Raw genomic sequence first — 19,361 nt, forward strand, 5'->3', positions numbered from 1 at the left:
CTTCCAGAGCTGATGCGAGCACTGTGCGTCACGAAACAGAGTAGTTGGGTGTTGTGTGATTAATACAATCCTGTGATGTTTTTTGAATCCCAATCACCACGCCTGACACTGCAGACTGCATAAACATCAGTGCAACCAGGCCAGCTAGCTCTCCTCCCCAACCCTGCTGGACAAAAGCACAGACAGGATCAACCTGAAGCCTCCCAGCCCAGCACACCCCGAGCCCAAGGTGCTCCTGCTCCCCTCCTACCAGACGTTCTTGGTGCTGTCCTGCTTTCCACTGCACCCCAGACACCACAAATAAGAGCTCCAGATGGCTCTTGGTGGAACCGATGCAAACCCAGTGAGGTAGCATGGAAGCTGCATGCTGACACATGGCTGCATTGGACCCACGCATCCGTTCCATATAAAACCCCGCTCCGCTTGCAATGCAGACAGGATACAGAAATATGGCTATTCCATTACATTCAGATGCTTAAATGAGATCTTCTTAGACTTGAGTGTCCTGGCTGGGATCCTTGCACAGACTCGTGGTTTATGAATCAGGCTCGTAGCAAACTTAGCACATTAAAACTTCTGTGTTCTCTTCTTTGTCACAAGGACTGAGAACTTTCTGTCAGGGACTGCGTGCAAGTCCCATCACTTGGCCATTATCCGTTGCAGACATTTGTCATGTGTGAACCCTATGGGAAAGAAACACCTCCTCCCCGATAGTAACAAGCACTTCCCAAGCACAAGCCTGCTCTGAGACACCACCAATTTAAGCAACTGAATTAACCAAGCAGATAGATCAAAATCTGCCAACTCTGTTTCCAGTTGACACTGAGCTTTAGGCATTCACAGCCTTGGCTGCCATAGAAGTGGTGGCCCAGCACGAAAAAAGGAGTGCTGTCAGCTCCTCGCCCTTTCCCAGCCCCCACCACACGGTTACAGCTCACACAGTAAAGCCTGCACAAAAGCTGTGCAGTTTATCTGCGGGCATTTTCATAGCATCACTGCCATTTTTTATGGCACAAAAGCCAGGAAGGTTACAGTAAAGCAGCAGGTGGTGCAGAGGGAGCAGTACAAGCGCTGCGTTCTGCTTCTATCGCCCAAGCCAGCAGTTCAATACTGATTATAAAAGCACTTATACAGTGGCAGACCACAAACACCATCCATACCATTACCCTGCCTGTGACAGCAGCCACAGAAACCCAGAGAACACAGTGAGCACAAAGCGGTGCTTCAGACTGCATTCCCTGCCTCCAAGAAGCCCGACCCCGACCACAGCATCTCTGGGTCACCCACCGATGAACACCCCAGGACTACAGCCTCCCTGAGCCTCTCAGAGGTCATTCACAGCAGAGGAAGCACCTCTGAATGCTTTAATGCTGCATGATAGCCTCTGCAAAGGCTCAGCTCCCTCGTCACTGTGCACACAGCAGGTCTGGAAGGCTGTTCTCGTGCTAGCTGCACTGCCTGCCTTGCTGCTGTGCCTCCTAAGGCCAGGGGCTCCAGGTCCTCACGCCACTGTCCTGCCAGTACTGCTTATGGCCTCAGACAGTGTGGTTTGGCCTTGCTTTCCTGCACCAGGGTAGCTGCAATGGAGAATGATAAGGAAAGAGACTGACTACAAACAGCATCAAGAACACCGAGGCTTACTGGAAAGCTGCTGTTGAAGCTGTCGAACCAGAGCAGCTGTTTGCTGCTGCTGCTGCGTCTGCTGAAGGCCCTGGCGCTGGAACTGCAAAGACAGAAAGTGAGTTACAGCCACAACACCTGGCTGGCAGCCTCAGCACTCACACAAGTCTGAGGAAAAAGCAAGGGAAGGAGACGGGGGAGGAAGCAGGTGGAGCACAGTCGGGTTTGTGCTGGACTATCACGTTCCTCTGTCTCCAAGGGAACACTCACAATGGGCTGCTGGGGGGGAAGAGCCTGCATCCCCAGCCCTGGGGGCTGGCCCTGCGCCTGTGGCTGAGGCACTGTGGAGACCTGGGGCTGCTGCTGGGGCTGTGGCTGCGGTGGTGGTGGCTGCTGCTGCTGCTGCTGTTGCTGTTGTTGCTGTTGCTGCTGCTGCTGTTGTTGCTGCTGCTGCTGTTGCTGCTGTATAGACAGAAAAGAAGGGTTATCAGAGCACTGCACGAGAAGGGCTGAAGGGGGAAGAGCATTCCATCACAGTAACGTACTCTTACAGCACTTTCCTTACAAGTACCTAAACTGCACAAATTTCACCAGGACCTTCCCACCCCAGGCCGAGAAACTGCAGGAAACAAAGGGAGGGTAACAAAATTCTTCTGCAAGATGGGGCTTCAGCAGAAGGCAGGAAGAGAACTACAAGTCTACCCGGTCAGCTGGGGAATAACTAGGAGCAAGCACAAATACAAGAATAGAAAAGCACTAAGAGCAGTCTCCTGAGGTTGGCTAGTTCAGCTCCTGCCTCCCAGTAAGATCAGCAATACCTGCTTCACTGAGTCTTTGCCTGACATGCTCTAAAAATATTTCCAAACGCATCAGCAGAGCTCCTATAACCTCTGTACACAACCTGTTTCAGGTCATGGTTTAAGGTCATTTCTTGTCCTACAGCCAAGATAGCTAAAGGTTGTTTTTGTGTGTGTTTGTTTGCAAGAAGTCAAAAGTTGAGAAATCCTGCTCGTTTCCCCTTCTCTATCTGAAAACTCAGCTATTTCAGCCTTGTCTCTTCTCATACATTCCCCACCTCTCTGACCCACCTCACTGCCCTTCTCTGCCACTCACGACGGGGCTGCACTTTGGTAAAAGGATGTAGATGAAACTGAGCGCAATGCTGCAGCCTAACTGTTGGCAGAACTAGTTATAGGAAGAAGAACATAGAGACAGAAATATTCACACATCTGAAGGATCTTCATTTCTCCCCAAACAGCTTCCTCGTCTTCAGATATTTCTCCCACCTGTTGAGGTAGTTTTAAACTCTCCAGATCAACAGAAGAGCTTCTAGCAAAAACAGAAAACTACTACAGCTGTCATAAAATAACCTGGAGATGGTAGGCACAGTTCTGATCACTGGCACAAAAGGGAACAGTTCAAACCTCAAACAGACTCAGAAAACAGACAGAAACACGATCAGGAGAAAGGACAATATCTTAAGAAAGAGGGGTTAGAAAAAGCTGACCTGTGAAAGATGCAAGTGCTCCCTAGGAATACACTGGGCAAGCAGCAGAAAGAAAGAGGAGCCAGTAAACAACGGGACATGGCGGACAGTAATAACTGGATACCAGAAACACAGTGAAGCTTGGATCAAGGATTCTACCCATCAAAGAGAGAGTGTTTCTAGACCAGCCTCCCAGCTTCCATCTTAAACTAGTTTGGTCACTTAGGTTCATGAAATGCATGCTCTGACCTGCATAAGCAGATAAGTGACAAAATGAGCCGGGAGATCCCTCCTGATTTCATGTCCTACCTCCAGCTGACTACCACCCATGGGAAACAAACCAAAAGGCCACACATCTTTTGTACAAGATGCTGCACAATGACAGTCAACTAAAGCACCAGGAGTCTGTCGTGCATCTGGTATCCCTGATAAGGCAGGAAGAGTCACTGTAACTGCAGACATCTTGGGCACTCCACGTTTTTTTTGAGCACCCAAGCAAGGTCAGCTAAAAGCTGAAGGTATACATGAAATTACTGAGCTAGGAGAAGTGCCAGCAGCTTGTCTGAGGCATGTTCTTTTTCTAAATACAATGAGGAATGCCAAAAGAAACCCACTGAATAGTCAGGAGGTGCTACTCATCAAAAGAACTCAAAGCTGCTGACCACACCACAGGAATCTCCTGTCCAGAGCAAGGCAGCAATTCTCAGATAATGCTGACAGTGGCAGTTACTCTCAGAAAAGTAAGCATCGTTGCTCTGTGCCATTTAAAGGTTGCCCACGTCCTAGAAGCTTGCTAGGCCTTGTAAGGTACATAATTCACCAAATACCCTCCAATTTCCTATTTTTGTGTTTCTCTTTCAATTCAATGCATCTCTGTAACTCTAAACTGTAGACCATATGGGTATTTGTTATTCATAAGGCCATAATGCAAATCTATGGAATACTTCCATCTGTTGGCACACGTGTGTGAACTTAACCAAACCCAGTTCTAGACCTAACAGCTCATTGAATCAGTTTTTTTTTTAATCATCTACTGTTAGATGTAGAGTATCTGGTATGAATCACGAATCAATCCATATTTCCTGCTCCTGGAAATTGTGATTCAAAACTTTGATCTTGTGAAAAATACAGACATGCCCCTGAAAATGATCTTGTAAGAAATAATTCTACCTACCCTGGTGTGGACATGGGGATTTTCGTTTTGTGTCTAGCTCCTGCAGCACTTAACTTCTATGAAAGTTCTATGAAAGCAAGCTTTCTGCACGATCCTAGGGGCCCAGCTGGAGCAGGAAGAAGTAGGATGCAGGCCACAGAAGACTAAACAGACCTTTCCTGCTCTTAACTTTCCTTTAAGCTCATGCTGGGTGGTCAGCAAAAGGCAGCACAACAGGTCTCTCTATCAGGAGTGGCCACCTCTAAGCAAGGAAGAATGGCCTAGCAAATTATTACAGTCAGTCCCCAGCTGAGCTGATATCCTTCTGGGCACAGAGGGGCAGAGCACAGAGCTGTTGGCAGGTAAGCAGTGTTTGGTAAGCCACCTCCAGCCGCCTTTCTCCTGTCAGCAACCACTCACCCTCAGCATCTGCTGCTGCTGTTGCTGCTGCTGCCGCAGGTACTGCTGCTGCTGCTGGTCAGGCAGTATCTGGCTGGGTCGAATTCCTGAGGGGACTCCTTGGGGACCCAAATGGTTCATCCCAGTCATCATGGGAGCCTGCTGTATTGACTGGTGAGGAAATCTGCAAGGGAAAAGGATGAGCCCACGGAGGAAAAAAAATCACTAACTGCTAGCTTCTCTATTCCAAATCCATCTGCTGCCATCAATGAGACACAGAGCTCATATTGGTGCTTGCAACCCGTGCTGCTTCACTGCAGAAATGTGAGGGACACCAGGCACCTTCAAGGGCTTCAAACAACGTGCTTTTCCAGTAGCCTTAAGTAATGGAGTCAGTCCACTGGTCTGCAGAGTCTCCCTGATGGATTTATGTCTGCCCATGAGCAACAGAAGCACCAGACTGCACTTTTAGATGTTAATCTACTGGCTAGATTTAAATTCACAACTATGACTTTCTCAGGTCATTTGTTTCATACTTCCCAAATTCATCTTTCTCTGGCTAGTAACATCGTCTCCTGCTGGCAGCAAGCATCTCCAAATTTCATCCTGGCTCTGTTTCTTCTCAGGACTGGAAGCTGAATAAACATGCTCCCTGAGGGTGTAAAGGACTCAGATGCTGTGTAACACAGCATGGAGAACAGGCTTTTCACAGATTGCTGTTAGGGCTGTCTGAAAAGAGCAGGGAAGCCCTTGATGAAATACAGCTTATTAACATCCAGTAGTGTGGGAAGTACCTCTGTGTGTTGCCCAAGGTGTGCCCATAGCCTGGGGCCTGCTGGTGCACATAGCCACTTGGTCTCTGCTGCATCTGTCTGACGGGATCCACCAGGGCAGGATTAGAGCTGGGGTGGGAATTCTGATAGGGCTGGCCAGAATATGTAGGAGGCACCATCGTGCCTGACTGGGAAGGGTGTTGCTGAAGCCCTATGTGGGAGACATAAGGTGTGTAACCCTGGAATAAAACAAAAACAAACCCTTTGTCAGTCACAGAGTAGGGTACGATAATTTGGAGCAAAGGAGATCATCCTCCTGTAAATGCTATCACAAAGACTGCTCATCTCCAGAATTCAGATTCTGCTGGCTAGAAAATGAGTGAAAAGCATTAAGAGATTTCAAGATTTAACAGCAGGAATGAGGACACTGCCCTGTGCTGAAGCCAGATTCCAGTTGTACCTGTGGTCATTGAGACTCACCTGGGAGGGCTGTAGTGCCCCATAGGATGGGGTTGGAGCCATCTGGCGTACTGTCTGCTGTCCCATTATGCCTTGGCCCTGCTGGAAGGCAACAGAAGAACACTTTTTCAACATCTCCAAAGGCCAGGGACACTGCTTCTCCCTTCTCAGAAGCTCCCACCAAATGAGACAAGTAGCTTCACTGATTAACCCATGAGGTTGCTCCACAGCACATAGATGCCAGTAACTTTTGCTTCACCTCAACTTGGGGCAAATAAACCACTATCATCCTACCACTCCACCACCAGGATATGCTCCTCTCACTGCCCAGCAGCTGCAGATGACCCCAGTGTACCTCACTCACAGACTGTTGTTGACACAGAACAACAAAGCCAGTGGCAAATACAGAGTTGCCCAGAGGAATAGATATGAGGGACCTTTCTACAGAGCGAAAAGGGAGACAGGATTGGAGAGTTTGGCTAGAGTGGACACCCTTAGCAAACAGCTAGGGCTTGCTGTGCTACGGGGCCTGCCAAGAGCACAGCTCTGACGTACCAACTTTGCTTGAAGTTGCTGCCTCAATATCTGTCCCTGGGACACCGGAGGCTGCTGTCTGTACACTGCTGGCTTGTAGGAGGGGTCAATGCCCATCATGCTCCCCATCCCTGAAGGCAGAACCCCACTGTAGGGAGGACGACTCTGAACAAGTTTTCCCAACGGCATGCGCACGGGTCTGTAGGATGTATCCAGGCGAGGGCCACCTGTAAGAGGAATAGGAACAGACTGAATAGTCACATGCTGTTGTTGAGCCCTGGAGTTCCAGAACGAGCATTCATCAATACATCTGGACACAGAGCAGGAAGAAGGGGCAAACGTGTGTAGGACCATCTCAGACAAAGGGTTCTTATAAGAGGTTCCCACAGAAGTGCAACACACACCCCTTTCCTGTGCATCTACCTGCTGGAAGAGGTTGATTCTGGGCATAGAGACCCACTGGTGACTGTCCATATGCCAGCCTAGACATAGTGCTTCCTGCTTGGTGATGCAAGAGATCCGTAGGCATGCCAACTCCATATGAAACCCCTCGGCTGGGACCCAACACAAAATCCTGCAAGGAAAAGAAGGGAGTAAGAAAGACCAGCATGCACTGAGAGTTCATGAATGGATCGAGAGTAGGAATAGTTCACAGGAGGAAGCCTGGATTGCTACCTGAGCTGGAAGCTTCTTTCCCACCCATCAGAAATTAAGGAAATGTTTGCACTACCCCAGGCTAGCAGTAACAGTATTAAAGCTCCAGAACTCCCAGACAGAAATCACATTTCATCTTCACCACTACTGCTCTCCAGCTCCCTCAGAAGGACTCAAGGGAGTGCCCAGGGCTAAAATATCAGGGTTGGACACAGGAAATCCATATGAGTTGGACAGTCAGTTACCTCACTTTTGCTGGCAGACTGGTTGCGTTTCTTGGTTTTGCTCTGTTTCTTCTTGCGTTCCTCAGTAGAAGTGGCAGGATTGGAGCTTGTTTTATCAGCCTTGCTTGGTTCCACAGCCTTCTTCTCTGGCTCTAAAGCCACAGGTGTAGGAGGCTCCTCCTCTTCGGGGGGCAGAGGCAATGGCTCCAGGTAGTAACTGCGAGGCTTGGGTTTTAAGTGTGTGTGGTACAGAAGAAGCCTCTGCTGCTCCTCAAATCTAGACACCCTGCGGTCCACCCGGACTGTCCCAAACCATCCCCAGGAGAGGGGGGCTGAGTGCTTTAAGCCCTCAAACAGATCCCAAGGGGAAATCTTCTGCTTCGTAGAGACTTGCAAACCCTTTAAAACAAAAGAGATGAGGACCTCCAAGAACCTGATCTTTCTCCTACTGCAGGAAACAACACTTCTATCAGACTCTACTCCACATATCCCAGGAAAAAAAAAGAACCAAAACCCAACAAAACACAACAACCACCAAGACAGCCAGAGCTGCTCTTCCATGTGGCAATACAGTCATTTCTAAAGCCCTTCATCCCACCTCTGCCAATCTCCTGCTGCACACCAGCACTGCCCATTAAGTCGCGTGTCAGGGATTATAGCTTTTTTTCTTCATACAGCCATGATTGCGAAATAAAAGTTTAAATAACTTCTCAGACCGTAGTAGCCTGCATTGCTGAGCATTATCACCCAGCTTTGCCCTTTTCAGACATAGTTATGCGCCAGCTTGCCTGCGTGCAGCCAGCCATTTCAGGCTTGGCAGGCAACAACGAGCTGCATACTGATGCCTCCCAAGCAGTGAAGACTCAAGGCATCAGAGGACAAGGCAGCACCTGCCCTAAGGAGCCATGATGCAGGCAGCAAAGCTCCACGTACCTCCTTCTTGAAGATGGAGTCAAAACCAGCTATTTTATTGCCTTTGGTGTCAATGAGGGATCCCTGAGGTTCGCAGGTGATGACATCCCGGGTCTGCTTGGGCAGTGGCAGCAGCTGTCGCACCTTCTCCAGGCTGTCAGACTGCCGGTCCCCCAGCTCCTTCTGCACAAACAGAGTAAAGAAGTCTTCAACAACTCCACAGAAAATTAAAACTAAAAAAAAAACAAAACCAACATTCAAATCCCATCCGTGCTTCTGCTGGTGTCAGCCTCCACCTCTGCGTCACCTGTTGTCTTTGCACCATCCAGCCCAAGGCCCACAGAGCCACTGGGGCAACCCACACTGCTTTTCTAAACAGCAACAGGGCTAGTAGTATGTGAGAGACAGGTATCTGCAGAGTGGGATGGCTGCAGCACAGCGTGCAGCTCCCTGTACACGACGTGGTGCCCCTCACCCTGAGTTTCTTGACAAGATTCATGTATGCCCGCTTGTTCTCCTCCATGCTGCCCTGAGAAATGCTGGACATATCAGCAGCCAGGGTGCCGTTGATGAGAACACTCAGCATGTCCAACACAGTGGTGAAGAGCTCACTGTTGGTGAGAGCACAAAGGTCAAAGTCACAGAAGAATCAAAGTCTCTGCCATCACAGTAGCACCAGACACTATTAGGCTGCTAAGAGTACTGTATAAAGCCAGAAGCACTGAGTGCTCTTCGGACTAGTCTTCCACACTAATCCTCCCTTTGGTTACACATCACAGGGTGTTCATACTTCAGTCAAGGGAGATATTGCAGATTAAGACTGGCCTCCTGTCCACCCAGTCAGCTTATCCAAAGAGCAGGTTCAGACTCAGCTCTCCCCTGCTTCTCTCTCTGCATCTGGAAAGCAGAGTTTGCTCTGAATATGTCAGAAGAGCATAGTTGGACTCCTGGACCTAAGTCATAGCCTGTTATTACTCCAAAGTCTCTTTCAGCAGTCACAGTGCTTCCCAACAGCGCCTACAAAGACAGCTAGCTTACACAAGAAAAGGGATCATGCTAATGACTGCCTCCCCTTAGGAACCACATGGAGCAGAAGTCAGCCAGAAAGTTACTTGTTTGACTGCATGTCCACAGTGCCACTGCTGATGATGTCCAGGAGAAGCACAGCCCATTCAGTTGTCTGCTGTGTACTGCGTTGAACTGTGTCAAACATCCCTCCCACCTGGTAGAGAACAGTAGTTTATTAAAAAGACATACCAAGAAGAAGCACTAAGACTAAAAAACGAGAAAGGAGCCTAAATTAGAGCGACTCCGGTGCTACAGGACTCCTCCTGAGAGCTCAAGGAGACTGCAACCAGCAGGACAAACCTCAGGCACAAGTTGTCATGCTGTGGAGGAGTACCAAAGCATTACAATGAGAAAGCAACACTGCGAGTAGTGTGCATGGCACATCTCTGAAATGGAGGCCAAGGTTGTAGATTCCATTGTGGCCCAATGGAACAAGGAAGTTTTTCCACAATTCCCATACCACTCCAGGCTCAAGACCCTGTGGCAGTAGGGGTGACCCTTGCTTCCAGACCATTATAGCAAGAAAAGGGAGAAAATTCTTTACTCCACATGCAACTTCTCTGCAACTGCTCACCAAATTCAGTCGTAACTTCAGGGCCTCATGCATCAGCTGCTTGGCTTTGCAGTCATCTTGGTACTGATCTTCTCGCCAATTCGTGACAATCTAGGAGATTTAGAAGAGAGGACAGACCTCATGTGCTGTATGTTTATAGAAGGCAGCTTGTGCTTTCTGGTGACCAGTGACTCAGAGAAGATGGTCAGCTCAAGCACCCTCTACCAACCAGGGTAAGACCTTTGCCTTTTTGGGCACAAAGAAAGACAACGTTCCCAAGGACAGCAGCCTATCTGATAAGGAGTGTGTCCTTGAGGAAAGCGAGAGGAGAAGTAAGACACTTACCTGCTGGACCTGACTGTACAGAGAGGTGAGGAGACCCTCCCGCTGCTCATCCTGCCCCTTCAAGCAAGTTAGCACCAGCGAGAGAAATGGCTGCTGGCTCAGCAGGGACATGCTGCAGAGAGAACAGCAATGTAGCTACGCTGCCAGGCTGTGGGATCAGCACAGCAGGCACTGCCTGCCCTCTCCCCAGGACTCACCTCTTCTGCTTCTGGCGGTCCCGCTCTTTGCGGGATGACGACCCCAAATGTTGTCCTTTCTCCAGTTCTTCTCCAGCAGCTTTCAGCACGTGGCCCTGCACTGATGTTGGGAGCTTGGCAATCAGAGGGGCCACCAGCCACACTCCTGATCTCTCCAGAGAACTGTGATAACAAAAACGAGAAAACCAGTTTGAGAACCAACCTCTATTCAAACTTGTCTAAAAGGCAGCTTCACGCTGGGACTACACTTACCTGAGGATGGGTTTGGATTTGTTGCTGGCTGGGGTAGCACTCGCTGAGCTACTGATATTGTTGACTCCATTGCCAGCAGAACTAGCAGAGCTGGTCTCTGCTGACTGCTGGAATACCTCAATAGTGGCCTTGGCTATATTTTCTAACAAGGAGTTCATCTCCTGGAGATAGGGAAGGAAAGAGAGCTAAGTCCTGCTAAGTCATTGGTACAAATCCAGCTTGCCCATGAATGCTTTTCTCTGGGTCTCAGACTCCTCACATCCTTCTTAGGCTTGGCTTTCACAAGCCAGACTCATGAATGCACCACTCTTCATTTTCTCCCTATTGCTTCTGTTAGGTCACTAACCCACCACCTCACGAGCAACTACTTCAACACTGGCAACACACGCACAGCCCTACACAGTCCCACTGTGCAAAAACTCACATTATTTGCAGTCTGCTTAATCATGAGCTGCAGCTCCAGCGAGGACTGCCTCATGGTCCACTGATCCAGATTCTGCAACATACACGCACTTCATATGAGTATTTACCACAGTTCAAGCTACATCCCCAACCCATGCCCTCAGCTCCCACGGTAACAACTGTCAGAGCCCTTCAGAGAGGGCTGCACTCCTCAGAGTGGTGGATTCCACTACACCAGTGCTAGATTAGGCAATTACTAGGACACTCCTGGACTGTGCCAGGAGCCCATACCTGTAGGATGCGCTTAATCCTCTGCCGCTGAGGATTTTCTCCTTCCTCATTGTCCAGCAGTCGGTGTGGATAACAGATGAGCTGCATCAGCCTCTGGGCCTGTGTGCTGCTCAAGACAGGATCCTGCAAGTCATTACTGTCTTCACAGAGAGACTTCAGACATCGCTCACCTACCCACTCCTGCAGGATGAAGGCAGCGTTAGAAGAGCCAAACTCACGTCTCACACCAAACTGGTGCTTCTGCTCTCAATATCAGATGCAGGGAAAACATCAAACTCAAAAGAACCTTATCAGTACGCAATAATGTCTGGTAATTATCTCTCTTCATGAACTGTACTATCCTGACTCAGCAGGCATCAGACAGCGCAGCAATCACAACAAAGAAACACCAACTCTGACAAGTCAGCAGTGGAGGAACACAGGAGCTGCTGTTTCTTTTGATAAAGCACGGGAGTGATTTGACAATGCACACACACTGCCATGCCCAGTCTGCATCAACGCTGCCACTGGGTCTCAAAGGTCAGAAGAAATCACTTAAATTTATTTGATCTATTTCTTGCATAGCTAAGTCCTAGAACTGTACTAAATGAAGTAATTCAGCAGCAGGGCTGCAGCCAGGGTGAATCTAGAAGGTGTCTTAGGGAAAAGCAAACCTCTTAACTCTCAAATGGTAATGGAAAACACGCTGCTGTCCTTAGTGAAGAAAATTCACCTTGCTTCTCGCTGCCTGGAAGAGGAAATAGCTAACTGAATGCAAGGTGTTGATAAAGTCACAAATTATAAGAAGGTGGACAGAAAACTGTTATTGTCAGCCACTCAATCTCAGCTGGTTGCCTCTAAATGTATTATCAGGTAGCAGTTTCCAAAACAAACGAGGTAGATACTTCTTTACATAATTCACAGTTAGACTGAAGTGTTCATTACTGCATGATTTTTTTCATATTGAAAATCAATTAGTCTCATTAATGAAAATAAAATCTACAGAGAACTACTATATAAAACACTCCTGCAGCAGCACAGTAAGCTTAAATCAGAGAATTCTTCCACTGAGAAGTGAAAAGGAAAGGAGAGTCTAAGCACTAAGTAAAGCATGGAGACTGGGAAAGTCTCTGACTCGAAAACCCTGGGAAAGCACAGCTTAGGAGTTCAACGACCTCATCACAGAAAGTTTCTGCTTTGCCAATACACATGGACTTGTTGATCCCTCCAACGCCTATCACATTTCTTCCCTTCACTGTCACTATGCCATTCTCGAAACCTCTCTTCTGTGCATATAATACGTATCATTGGGAAAACCCATTTTGCCTCTTGCCTAGCTTTCTACAGGAACCCAGTGGGACTCATCTCTAATCCATTTTCTTGGGATAATCTCACAAGCCAGCACGAAGTCAACTACCACCTCTGTCCTCAACAGACTACCAGTCTCTTTCTCTCCATCATTTCTTTATAAGACAGACACCTCCACAGGCTCCGTATTACTGAATCAGAGCCCTTCATCTCTCTTCACAGGAGAGCACTGTGAACACCTTTTTCGAGCATTATGGACAACTCTGCTACCCCAACCATCAGACTCAAGTTAGCAGCTTTGACTCAACCTCCCTCTTGGTTCATACTCCCAACAATGTGGCTTATCACAGCCCCAGGAATTAATCTTTTCAAAGGGTCAATCACTATTACATTTACTAATCTGAACAGGCTAAAGGGCAGACCAGCAATTAGGTCATAACAAATCATTAGCACCTACAGAAATAAGTTAAAGGTTTGATAATCTACTTCTCTACCCCACCCTTGTGACTAATAATATATGACTGAATACGAGATGCAACAGTTTCCGAGTTTGAGACATCACCACCTATGGCTTAAGGCAATTGACAGCCACACCAGAATCCATACTGTGAGTTCTGGAGCATTTCCTGCTTGCACTGGAGGTGCTAGTGATAAACATATCATTTCACTTCCCTTCACATCATTACCCTTCACAGCTCTATAGCAGGAGCTCTGGCACAGTCTGGTGGTACTCACTGGTGTCAGCTCAAATACTTATTCTTACATAACCAGTTCTGCCAGCAATTGGTAGGTAACTGGCACTCTGCTATTCCCTCCCATACACACACATTCTACCCACTGTGAGTCCTTCATACACAGGCTGGAACCAGCAAGAGAAGATCTACTTCTGTTAATCCTATAGTCAGATTTCAGCAGCACCAACTATGCTGTATTTATGCTCTTAAACACACAGTCCAAATTCTTCCTTGGAAGCTGGTAACATTACTGTATAATGAGCCATTTAATAAACAACTGCATCACAGAGCACGAGCAGAGCACCACACTAAGCTGACGTGCATTTCAAACTGCAACACTGCATCTTTCCTGCTGATATAATAAATCTGTAACCACAGCCAAAGATACCCTTCAGCACCTATTTTCATTAGGTAGAGGTAACAGACTTTCCAGTCTGCAACCAGGTATCTCACCAGCCAAGTTCCAGTTCTTCAGATATCAATTTTTTCCTCAAAGGAACAGAATTACTGATGTTGTCAGAATAGGGATGAGCAAAAGATTTTTGGTTTTGTTTCTTTAATTAACTGAACAGGGCACTGCCAAGCCCAGGGATACGTTAACAGCCTAGCTGCAAGCAACACTTAAGCTGCATTCTGAGAGGCACAATTTATCACTTGAACAAGCTGTCTTTCTTATGCTTATCTTCTTTGCCTCCAGCACACATCTCAGCAAACCGCTCCCAGCACTCCCCCTCCTTGGACAAGAGCCTTGTGCTGCTGCCAGAGTAAAAAGGGATATGCAGTCCCTGCATACTGCAGCACCTAATTCTTCAGAGCTGTTTCCTTCCCCCCCCCCTCCCTTTTGTATCGGTGAGCAATCCTTAGCGCCATCACCTGGCAGAACCACATCCAGTTCTTTACTGATGCTTCACAGAAATACCTGTGAAACCCAAGCTGCAGAACGCCAGATAGGGTGCATCTGTCTGCAGTAGGGATAAGGAGAAGCCCAGAGATGGGACAGACTCACCTGTTGGCAGATGCTCCTCAGTACATACTTGGCATAAATATCCAGGCTAGCTGTTTCCACAGTTACTACCCGACCACCAGCCTTCCTGGTACCCAGCTCATCATCCATCAGATCATCGACACCTCCAGGGTGGGAAAAGCCAGAGCCTTTCAGTTCTGCATCTCCTACAAGCAAAGGGCAAGCATTACTTAACCATCGATGCCAAACCCAAAGCCTGACCCCCAAAACACCCTGAGCTTTAGAAAACTTCCTGCAATCAGTGATCTCTCTGCACACACAAGAAAGCAGATCTCCTCTGGCCTTCTTTACAGCCAGCACATCTACCCCCATGTAAAAAAGCACTGTCTCCCACAGTCTCCCCAAAACATTCAGGTACACACCCAGAACAAAGACAGCCTTCAGAACTGCAAAGACTGCTCCGTCCACAATACGATTCTGGGAAGCTGCCAGTAAGTGACGGTCACAAGAAGAACGGATTCCCACCGTGGGTTTGTCTGCAAAGAGGACAATAGGGAAGGGCAATACTCAGGAAGAAAGAAAGGCACAGACTCCAGAGCTGCTTGTATTATGCGCCAGCCAGTACCACAGAATCAAACTCAGAGAATCCTGAGGCTAGTCCTTTTTTCAGCTGTAACATGGGGTCAATTTAATTAAGTTTCACGCAGCACAGTGCCAATCACGCCGTGACAACTGAACCACGAAATCCAAATGGGGAGCAGTGCCTGTGACATGAACTCCAACAGTACCCTAACCTAGAATATGGGTTGGATTTAGAGATCTGAGCTATATGAGGAGCCAAAAACAGCTTCCTGGACTGGTTCCATCATCAGACAAAAAGGGAGTGATGTAAAATAACAGCTTCTGGCACCAAGCTAAGAGGGTCTACAAAGCTCTAGACAAGAGAAAAAGAAAAAAGTAATCATTACTCTAATGGCTCAGTGACAGCAAAGCCACCTCTACTGGTGGGTTACTGGCCTCCAGAGCCTCCACCCCCAGCGTGCCAGGCTACCATGGAGTGACATAAATGGAAGGATATTGTTCTTTGTCCTCTGCAGAAAGCAGTGCATAAGGCCTTCCCTGCTTCAGTCTAAGCAGGCAGGTCATGATCTCTAATCATAGGGTCCAGCATCTCTTTTCTTGGGGTGCGAGAGCCTCAGTACTTTCACAATAAAGAAAGACTTTACTTTCATTCACTTACTGCCATCTTGCTGGCATGGGTTCAGCTGTGGAGTCTTAAACAGATGGAGTAAAATCCGGCAGGTCAAACGTGCTCCTGGTTCAGAGTCCTGTTCACTGCAGGCTATGTAAAGAAAACAGCCAACTGAGATTTCTTAAGTGCTGGGACAGCTGACTCTGAATCCAAAAGCTATTCATAGTGCACTGCCCTGGAGCAGCCAGTTGAGAGGCTGCAGCAGCCTTATTGTATTTGCAGATACAGAGCATGTGCAGCAATTAACATGCAAGTGAGCAAATACATCAGTATTATCCCCAGTGACACGCACTGCATTCTGCTTGCTCCATCTTTCCTACTTCACCCTGTCAGAGCTTGGATGCTGCAATCCCCAGAGCAAACTGGGAAGGCTGGTGTCAGAATGAGGCAGAGTGGCTCTGGCACTATGGGGCTCAAGTGGTCAGCTGGCTGCTGCAGCCAAAATGCTAACTTGAACTTTACCACAGCAGCAGGAACTGCTCTGTTGGAATTCAGGGCTGAGTGCACTGGTCAGGCAGCGTGGCTGAACACATCAGCCCACGCCGAGTTCAGCCTTTGCACAAACTCCAGATAGTGAGACCTTGAAAAACCTTAGTATTACAAGTTTTTGAAGGGAAACAAAAGGCCAGAAACTTTCTAAAGCAAAATATTCAATTCTCAAGTACTATACTATAAGAATTGGAGGCAAGTTTCACAACTATGAGGTTCGCTATGCACTCACTAAGCACAGTCTCTTGTGCCAGCACTGGGAGCAACACCAGCTTTCTGCAGGGATGCACTCACCAGCATTGAGGAGTGAAGGGATAGCAGCACAGCGAATGAGGTCCTCCAGCAGCAAGCACTGCCGGGCAATGAGAATGGCAACAAAGGTGGCCAAGGAGTCATGGAAAGATAAGTCACTGACCTGAAAGAGAGATCAGCCAGTGATCACAACAGACTGCCTCATTCCCTCTGTCAGCAATTCCTGAGCCTAACTAGGAGCTAGCGGAGGAAGCACCCATAACCCCGGGATCAGCAAAGGCCACAATAAGCACCAAAAGGTAGCTCTGGCATTCAAAGCCTTTTCCCTGTCCTTAGAAGGCAAAGCTTCCATCCCTTGTTTATTTCCACCTCCTCCCGATGGATCCCTTCACTCCTGATTGACTTCCTTTCCCCCTTTCAAATGTTTGCACTTGCATCAACATTGCAGAGGAGATCATTGAAACCACAGGTCCCATTATTGGAGGAACAGCACAAAGCTTTAAGCACACCCAGCCACTCGGCGCTTAGAGACTTGCAGTAACCAGTCAGTTCAGCACACAGGATGGCGATGTCATTCACCCTGTTAAGTAAATAAATAACAAAAAAGCAGAAGGTCAACACTGCTACTCATGCACACAGCTGGGGAGTGATTCCCTAAGGCACCTCAGCTTTGGCTCCTTCTTCCTTTCTCCCCAAGACAGTCAAACAAAGGCTGCTGTCTTTCTTATCCCCACCTAAAGATTTGTCTGTCTCAAGAGCACCATGAAAGCTCTGCTTCTTACCTGTCTGGATCATGGTGCCCCACACACACATGCATAAGTGCATTACAGACAAAACTGTAGCGGTTTGCTGGGTTTTCATTTAGGCTCTTGCCCAGGTTGGTGTATGTGAAGTTATGTGCAGATGGATTTTCAATAGTGTCAATCATGAACTCTGGTTCCCATAGCATGTTGGAATCAGATGGCTCAACGTTGCAGTAGATTGTGTTCTTCACCTTGGAGCAGAAGTCACTAAAGGGGACAAGAAAAAAAGATTAGGAGCACAGAAAAAACCCAACTCTGTTTCCACTGAACTCTGATAAGCAAAGCAATCCCATGTAAGATAAACACAGCCTTGGGCAAGACTGTGAAGAGATCAGTTTGTACCACAAAGACTCTCCCAGATGAGGTGCTTCTTTGTTGTGAGAGTACTTGGAAGTTACTGGGAGGGCACAGTGCACACAGCATGAGAATGGGTCATTCCAGGTCAGACTGGGGAGGCATCTAGCTCAGCCTTTGGTGTCCACACAGTTGATACCCAGAGGAGTTTAAGAGCAAAACAGGCATGTTCAAACCACATTTCAAACCACCTCTCATCCATCCACATGCCACCCCTCATACCTAACCTTACCACGTGTTTTTTGGAATCGGGTTTCCAAAAAACACAAAAGTTACAATTGCACCATGATTTATATGGTGGCCTAATGATGCCCTCCATTCTGTTCTCCCATTTCTTTTCAAACACTAACTAACATTTCATTTGTTTTTTGACAGCTCCTGAACACTGAGAAGACATTTTCACTTATGCATTTACTACAGTCACAAGATCATTTATCTGAGTGGTAATATATATCCACTGCTCTGTAGTGTCAGGGAGGCAACAAGGATGATCCTACGTGCATTATTTTGTCTAATCACACTAAATTTCATCTGCCAGTTTATCATCCAGCCATCACCATTGGGCACTACTGACTAGCAGGCACTTTGAATTTTATGTGATTGATAACAGTTATATCAAAAACTTTCATATCAGCATTCATACAACCTTTGATATGCTGAAGAACACAAGCACTTACAGAGTCCTGTGGGGCTTCTTCAGAGAGGGATCACCCTCAAAAATATAACTTCTTCCTACTCCTTGTCTCAACCTCCAATCTATTGTTTGCCTACAAGAGGACATTCCCTTTTATTCGTAGCTGTTTACATTAAAGGCTTGCTGAATAGCTTTTGGGAATTCAGTTACACTGATATCATGTTTCTCATTTCCATCTGTGTGATGGCTGCTGCACAGAACTCCAATGCACTTCCTCCTGCTTTCAGTTCTGTCTAAAACCAGCCCACAGCCCACACCGAGGCACAAGCAACTCTCACAGCCCCTCAACAGGGGTAACACGTGAGCTTAGATATCCCTGCCAAACACCTGCACTGAAACACTAATAGAGAGCAAGGGCTGCGGGAGAAGACAAAGTAGGCACTCATCCCAAAACTTCTGGTCCCTACTGAGAGCATCTCTCAGACCGTTCCACCAAACCAGATCACACACAAAGCTTAACACCAAGGTACTATACTGGCAGGCATCCACAGCACTCCACCTGCCTCAGACTCACCTAAAAAGCTCCCCAAATTTACTTTTGAGGTGACTGCAGGAGGTATACAGGTCATAGAGATAGGCCAGGATACAGCGCTCTGCCGAGGAGCCATCCGAGCGGTTCATGCCATGTTTCACCACCCCACACAGACTGTACAGAGACAAAAAAAGCTGCAGCAACATAAAAAGAGAACCTGAAGGAATACAGACTCATTACACAGAGTTCACAGCAGCAGTGCTAACTGGACAACAAATCCCTTTCCCCTCAAATTCTGCGAGCTGAACCCTCAAGCATAACGTTGCTACCTATTAGAACAAAGATACATCCCTGCCCTTTATAAGTCCCTTCCATGTGACGAGGGAAAGGTTCTCTTACCCTTCAAAGACCTGAGCCATCTGGTCCTGGTTCAGTATAAGGCAGGAATGGTAGTGCCGCAGCACAGCCACGATGCACAGGCACAAGCTGGTGGTGTAGCTGCCAACAAGGTCGGAGGATTTCAACAGCAGTTCTGCCTCCACCACGCTCAGTTCATTCAGCAACTGCACCCAATGACAGAAAAACCCTTCAACAGCCACAGGGGTAAGGAATGGTCAGAGATGGAGCAGGCACACCACACCCATATTCTATAGGGCCTGCCAGGAAAAGGGACTGGTGTGCACTTTCTGCCTAGAGATGTGACCCTGGAACAGTTACTGCTCAGCACTCAAGCACAAT

At 47.7% G+C, this 19,361-nt stretch overlaps 1 protein-coding gene across 4 annotated transcripts in view; it reads right to left on the reverse strand.

Annotated features, from left to right (window-relative positions):
- Positions 1–19,361, reverse strand: part of MED12 (mediator complex subunit 12) — a 34,591-nt gene that overhangs the window by 813 nt on the left and 14,417 nt on the right. The window contains exons 19-43 of one of the 4 annotated variants that reach the window (XM_040700029.2): positions 19,023–19,186; positions 18,666–18,797; positions 17,083–17,310; positions 16,736–16,880; positions 16,343–16,463; positions 15,548–15,649; positions 14,730–14,843; positions 14,350–14,513; positions 11,323–11,502; positions 11,054–11,125; positions 10,630–10,790; positions 10,378–10,539; positions 10,181–10,292; positions 9,857–9,946; positions 9,327–9,436; positions 8,690–8,825; positions 8,236–8,397; positions 7,324–7,701; positions 6,848–6,998; positions 6,446–6,651; positions 5,912–5,989; positions 5,453–5,670; positions 4,680–4,842; positions 1,891–2,079; positions 1,642–1,723 (exon numbers count right to left, since the gene is read on the reverse strand). In XM_040700029.2, the coding sequence (XP_040555963.1) occupies positions 1,642–1,723; positions 1,891–2,079; positions 4,680–4,842; positions 5,453–5,670; positions 5,912–5,989; positions 6,446–6,651; positions 6,848–6,998; positions 7,324–7,701; positions 8,236–8,397; positions 8,690–8,825; positions 9,327–9,436; positions 9,857–9,946; positions 10,181–10,292; positions 10,378–10,539; positions 10,630–10,790; positions 11,054–11,125; positions 11,323–11,502; positions 14,350–14,513; positions 14,730–14,843; positions 15,548–15,649; positions 16,343–16,463; positions 16,736–16,880; positions 17,083–17,310; positions 18,666–18,797; positions 19,023–19,186 (3,820 nt within the window). Of the gene's footprint in view, positions 1–1,641; positions 1,724–1,890; positions 2,083–4,679; positions 4,843–5,452; positions 5,671–5,911; positions 5,993–6,445; positions 6,652–6,847; positions 6,999–7,323; positions 7,702–8,235; positions 8,398–8,689; positions 8,826–9,326; positions 9,437–9,856; positions 9,947–10,180; positions 10,293–10,377; positions 10,540–10,629; positions 10,791–11,053; positions 11,126–11,322; positions 11,503–14,349; positions 14,514–14,729; positions 14,844–15,547; positions 15,650–16,342; positions 16,464–16,735; positions 16,881–17,082; positions 17,311–18,665; positions 18,798–19,022; positions 19,187–19,361 lie in introns of all 4 variants that reach the window. The other 3 variants (XM_015278411.4, XM_015278410.4, XM_015278409.4) reach the window with 3 other exon arrangements.

The sequence above is a fragment of the Gallus gallus genome, chromosome 4, assembly GCF_016699485.2.
Source record: "Gallus gallus isolate bGalGal1 chromosome 4, bGalGal1.mat.broiler.GRCg7b, whole genome shotgun sequence".
NCBI lineage: Eukaryota > Metazoa > Chordata > Aves > Galliformes > Phasianidae > Gallus > Gallus gallus.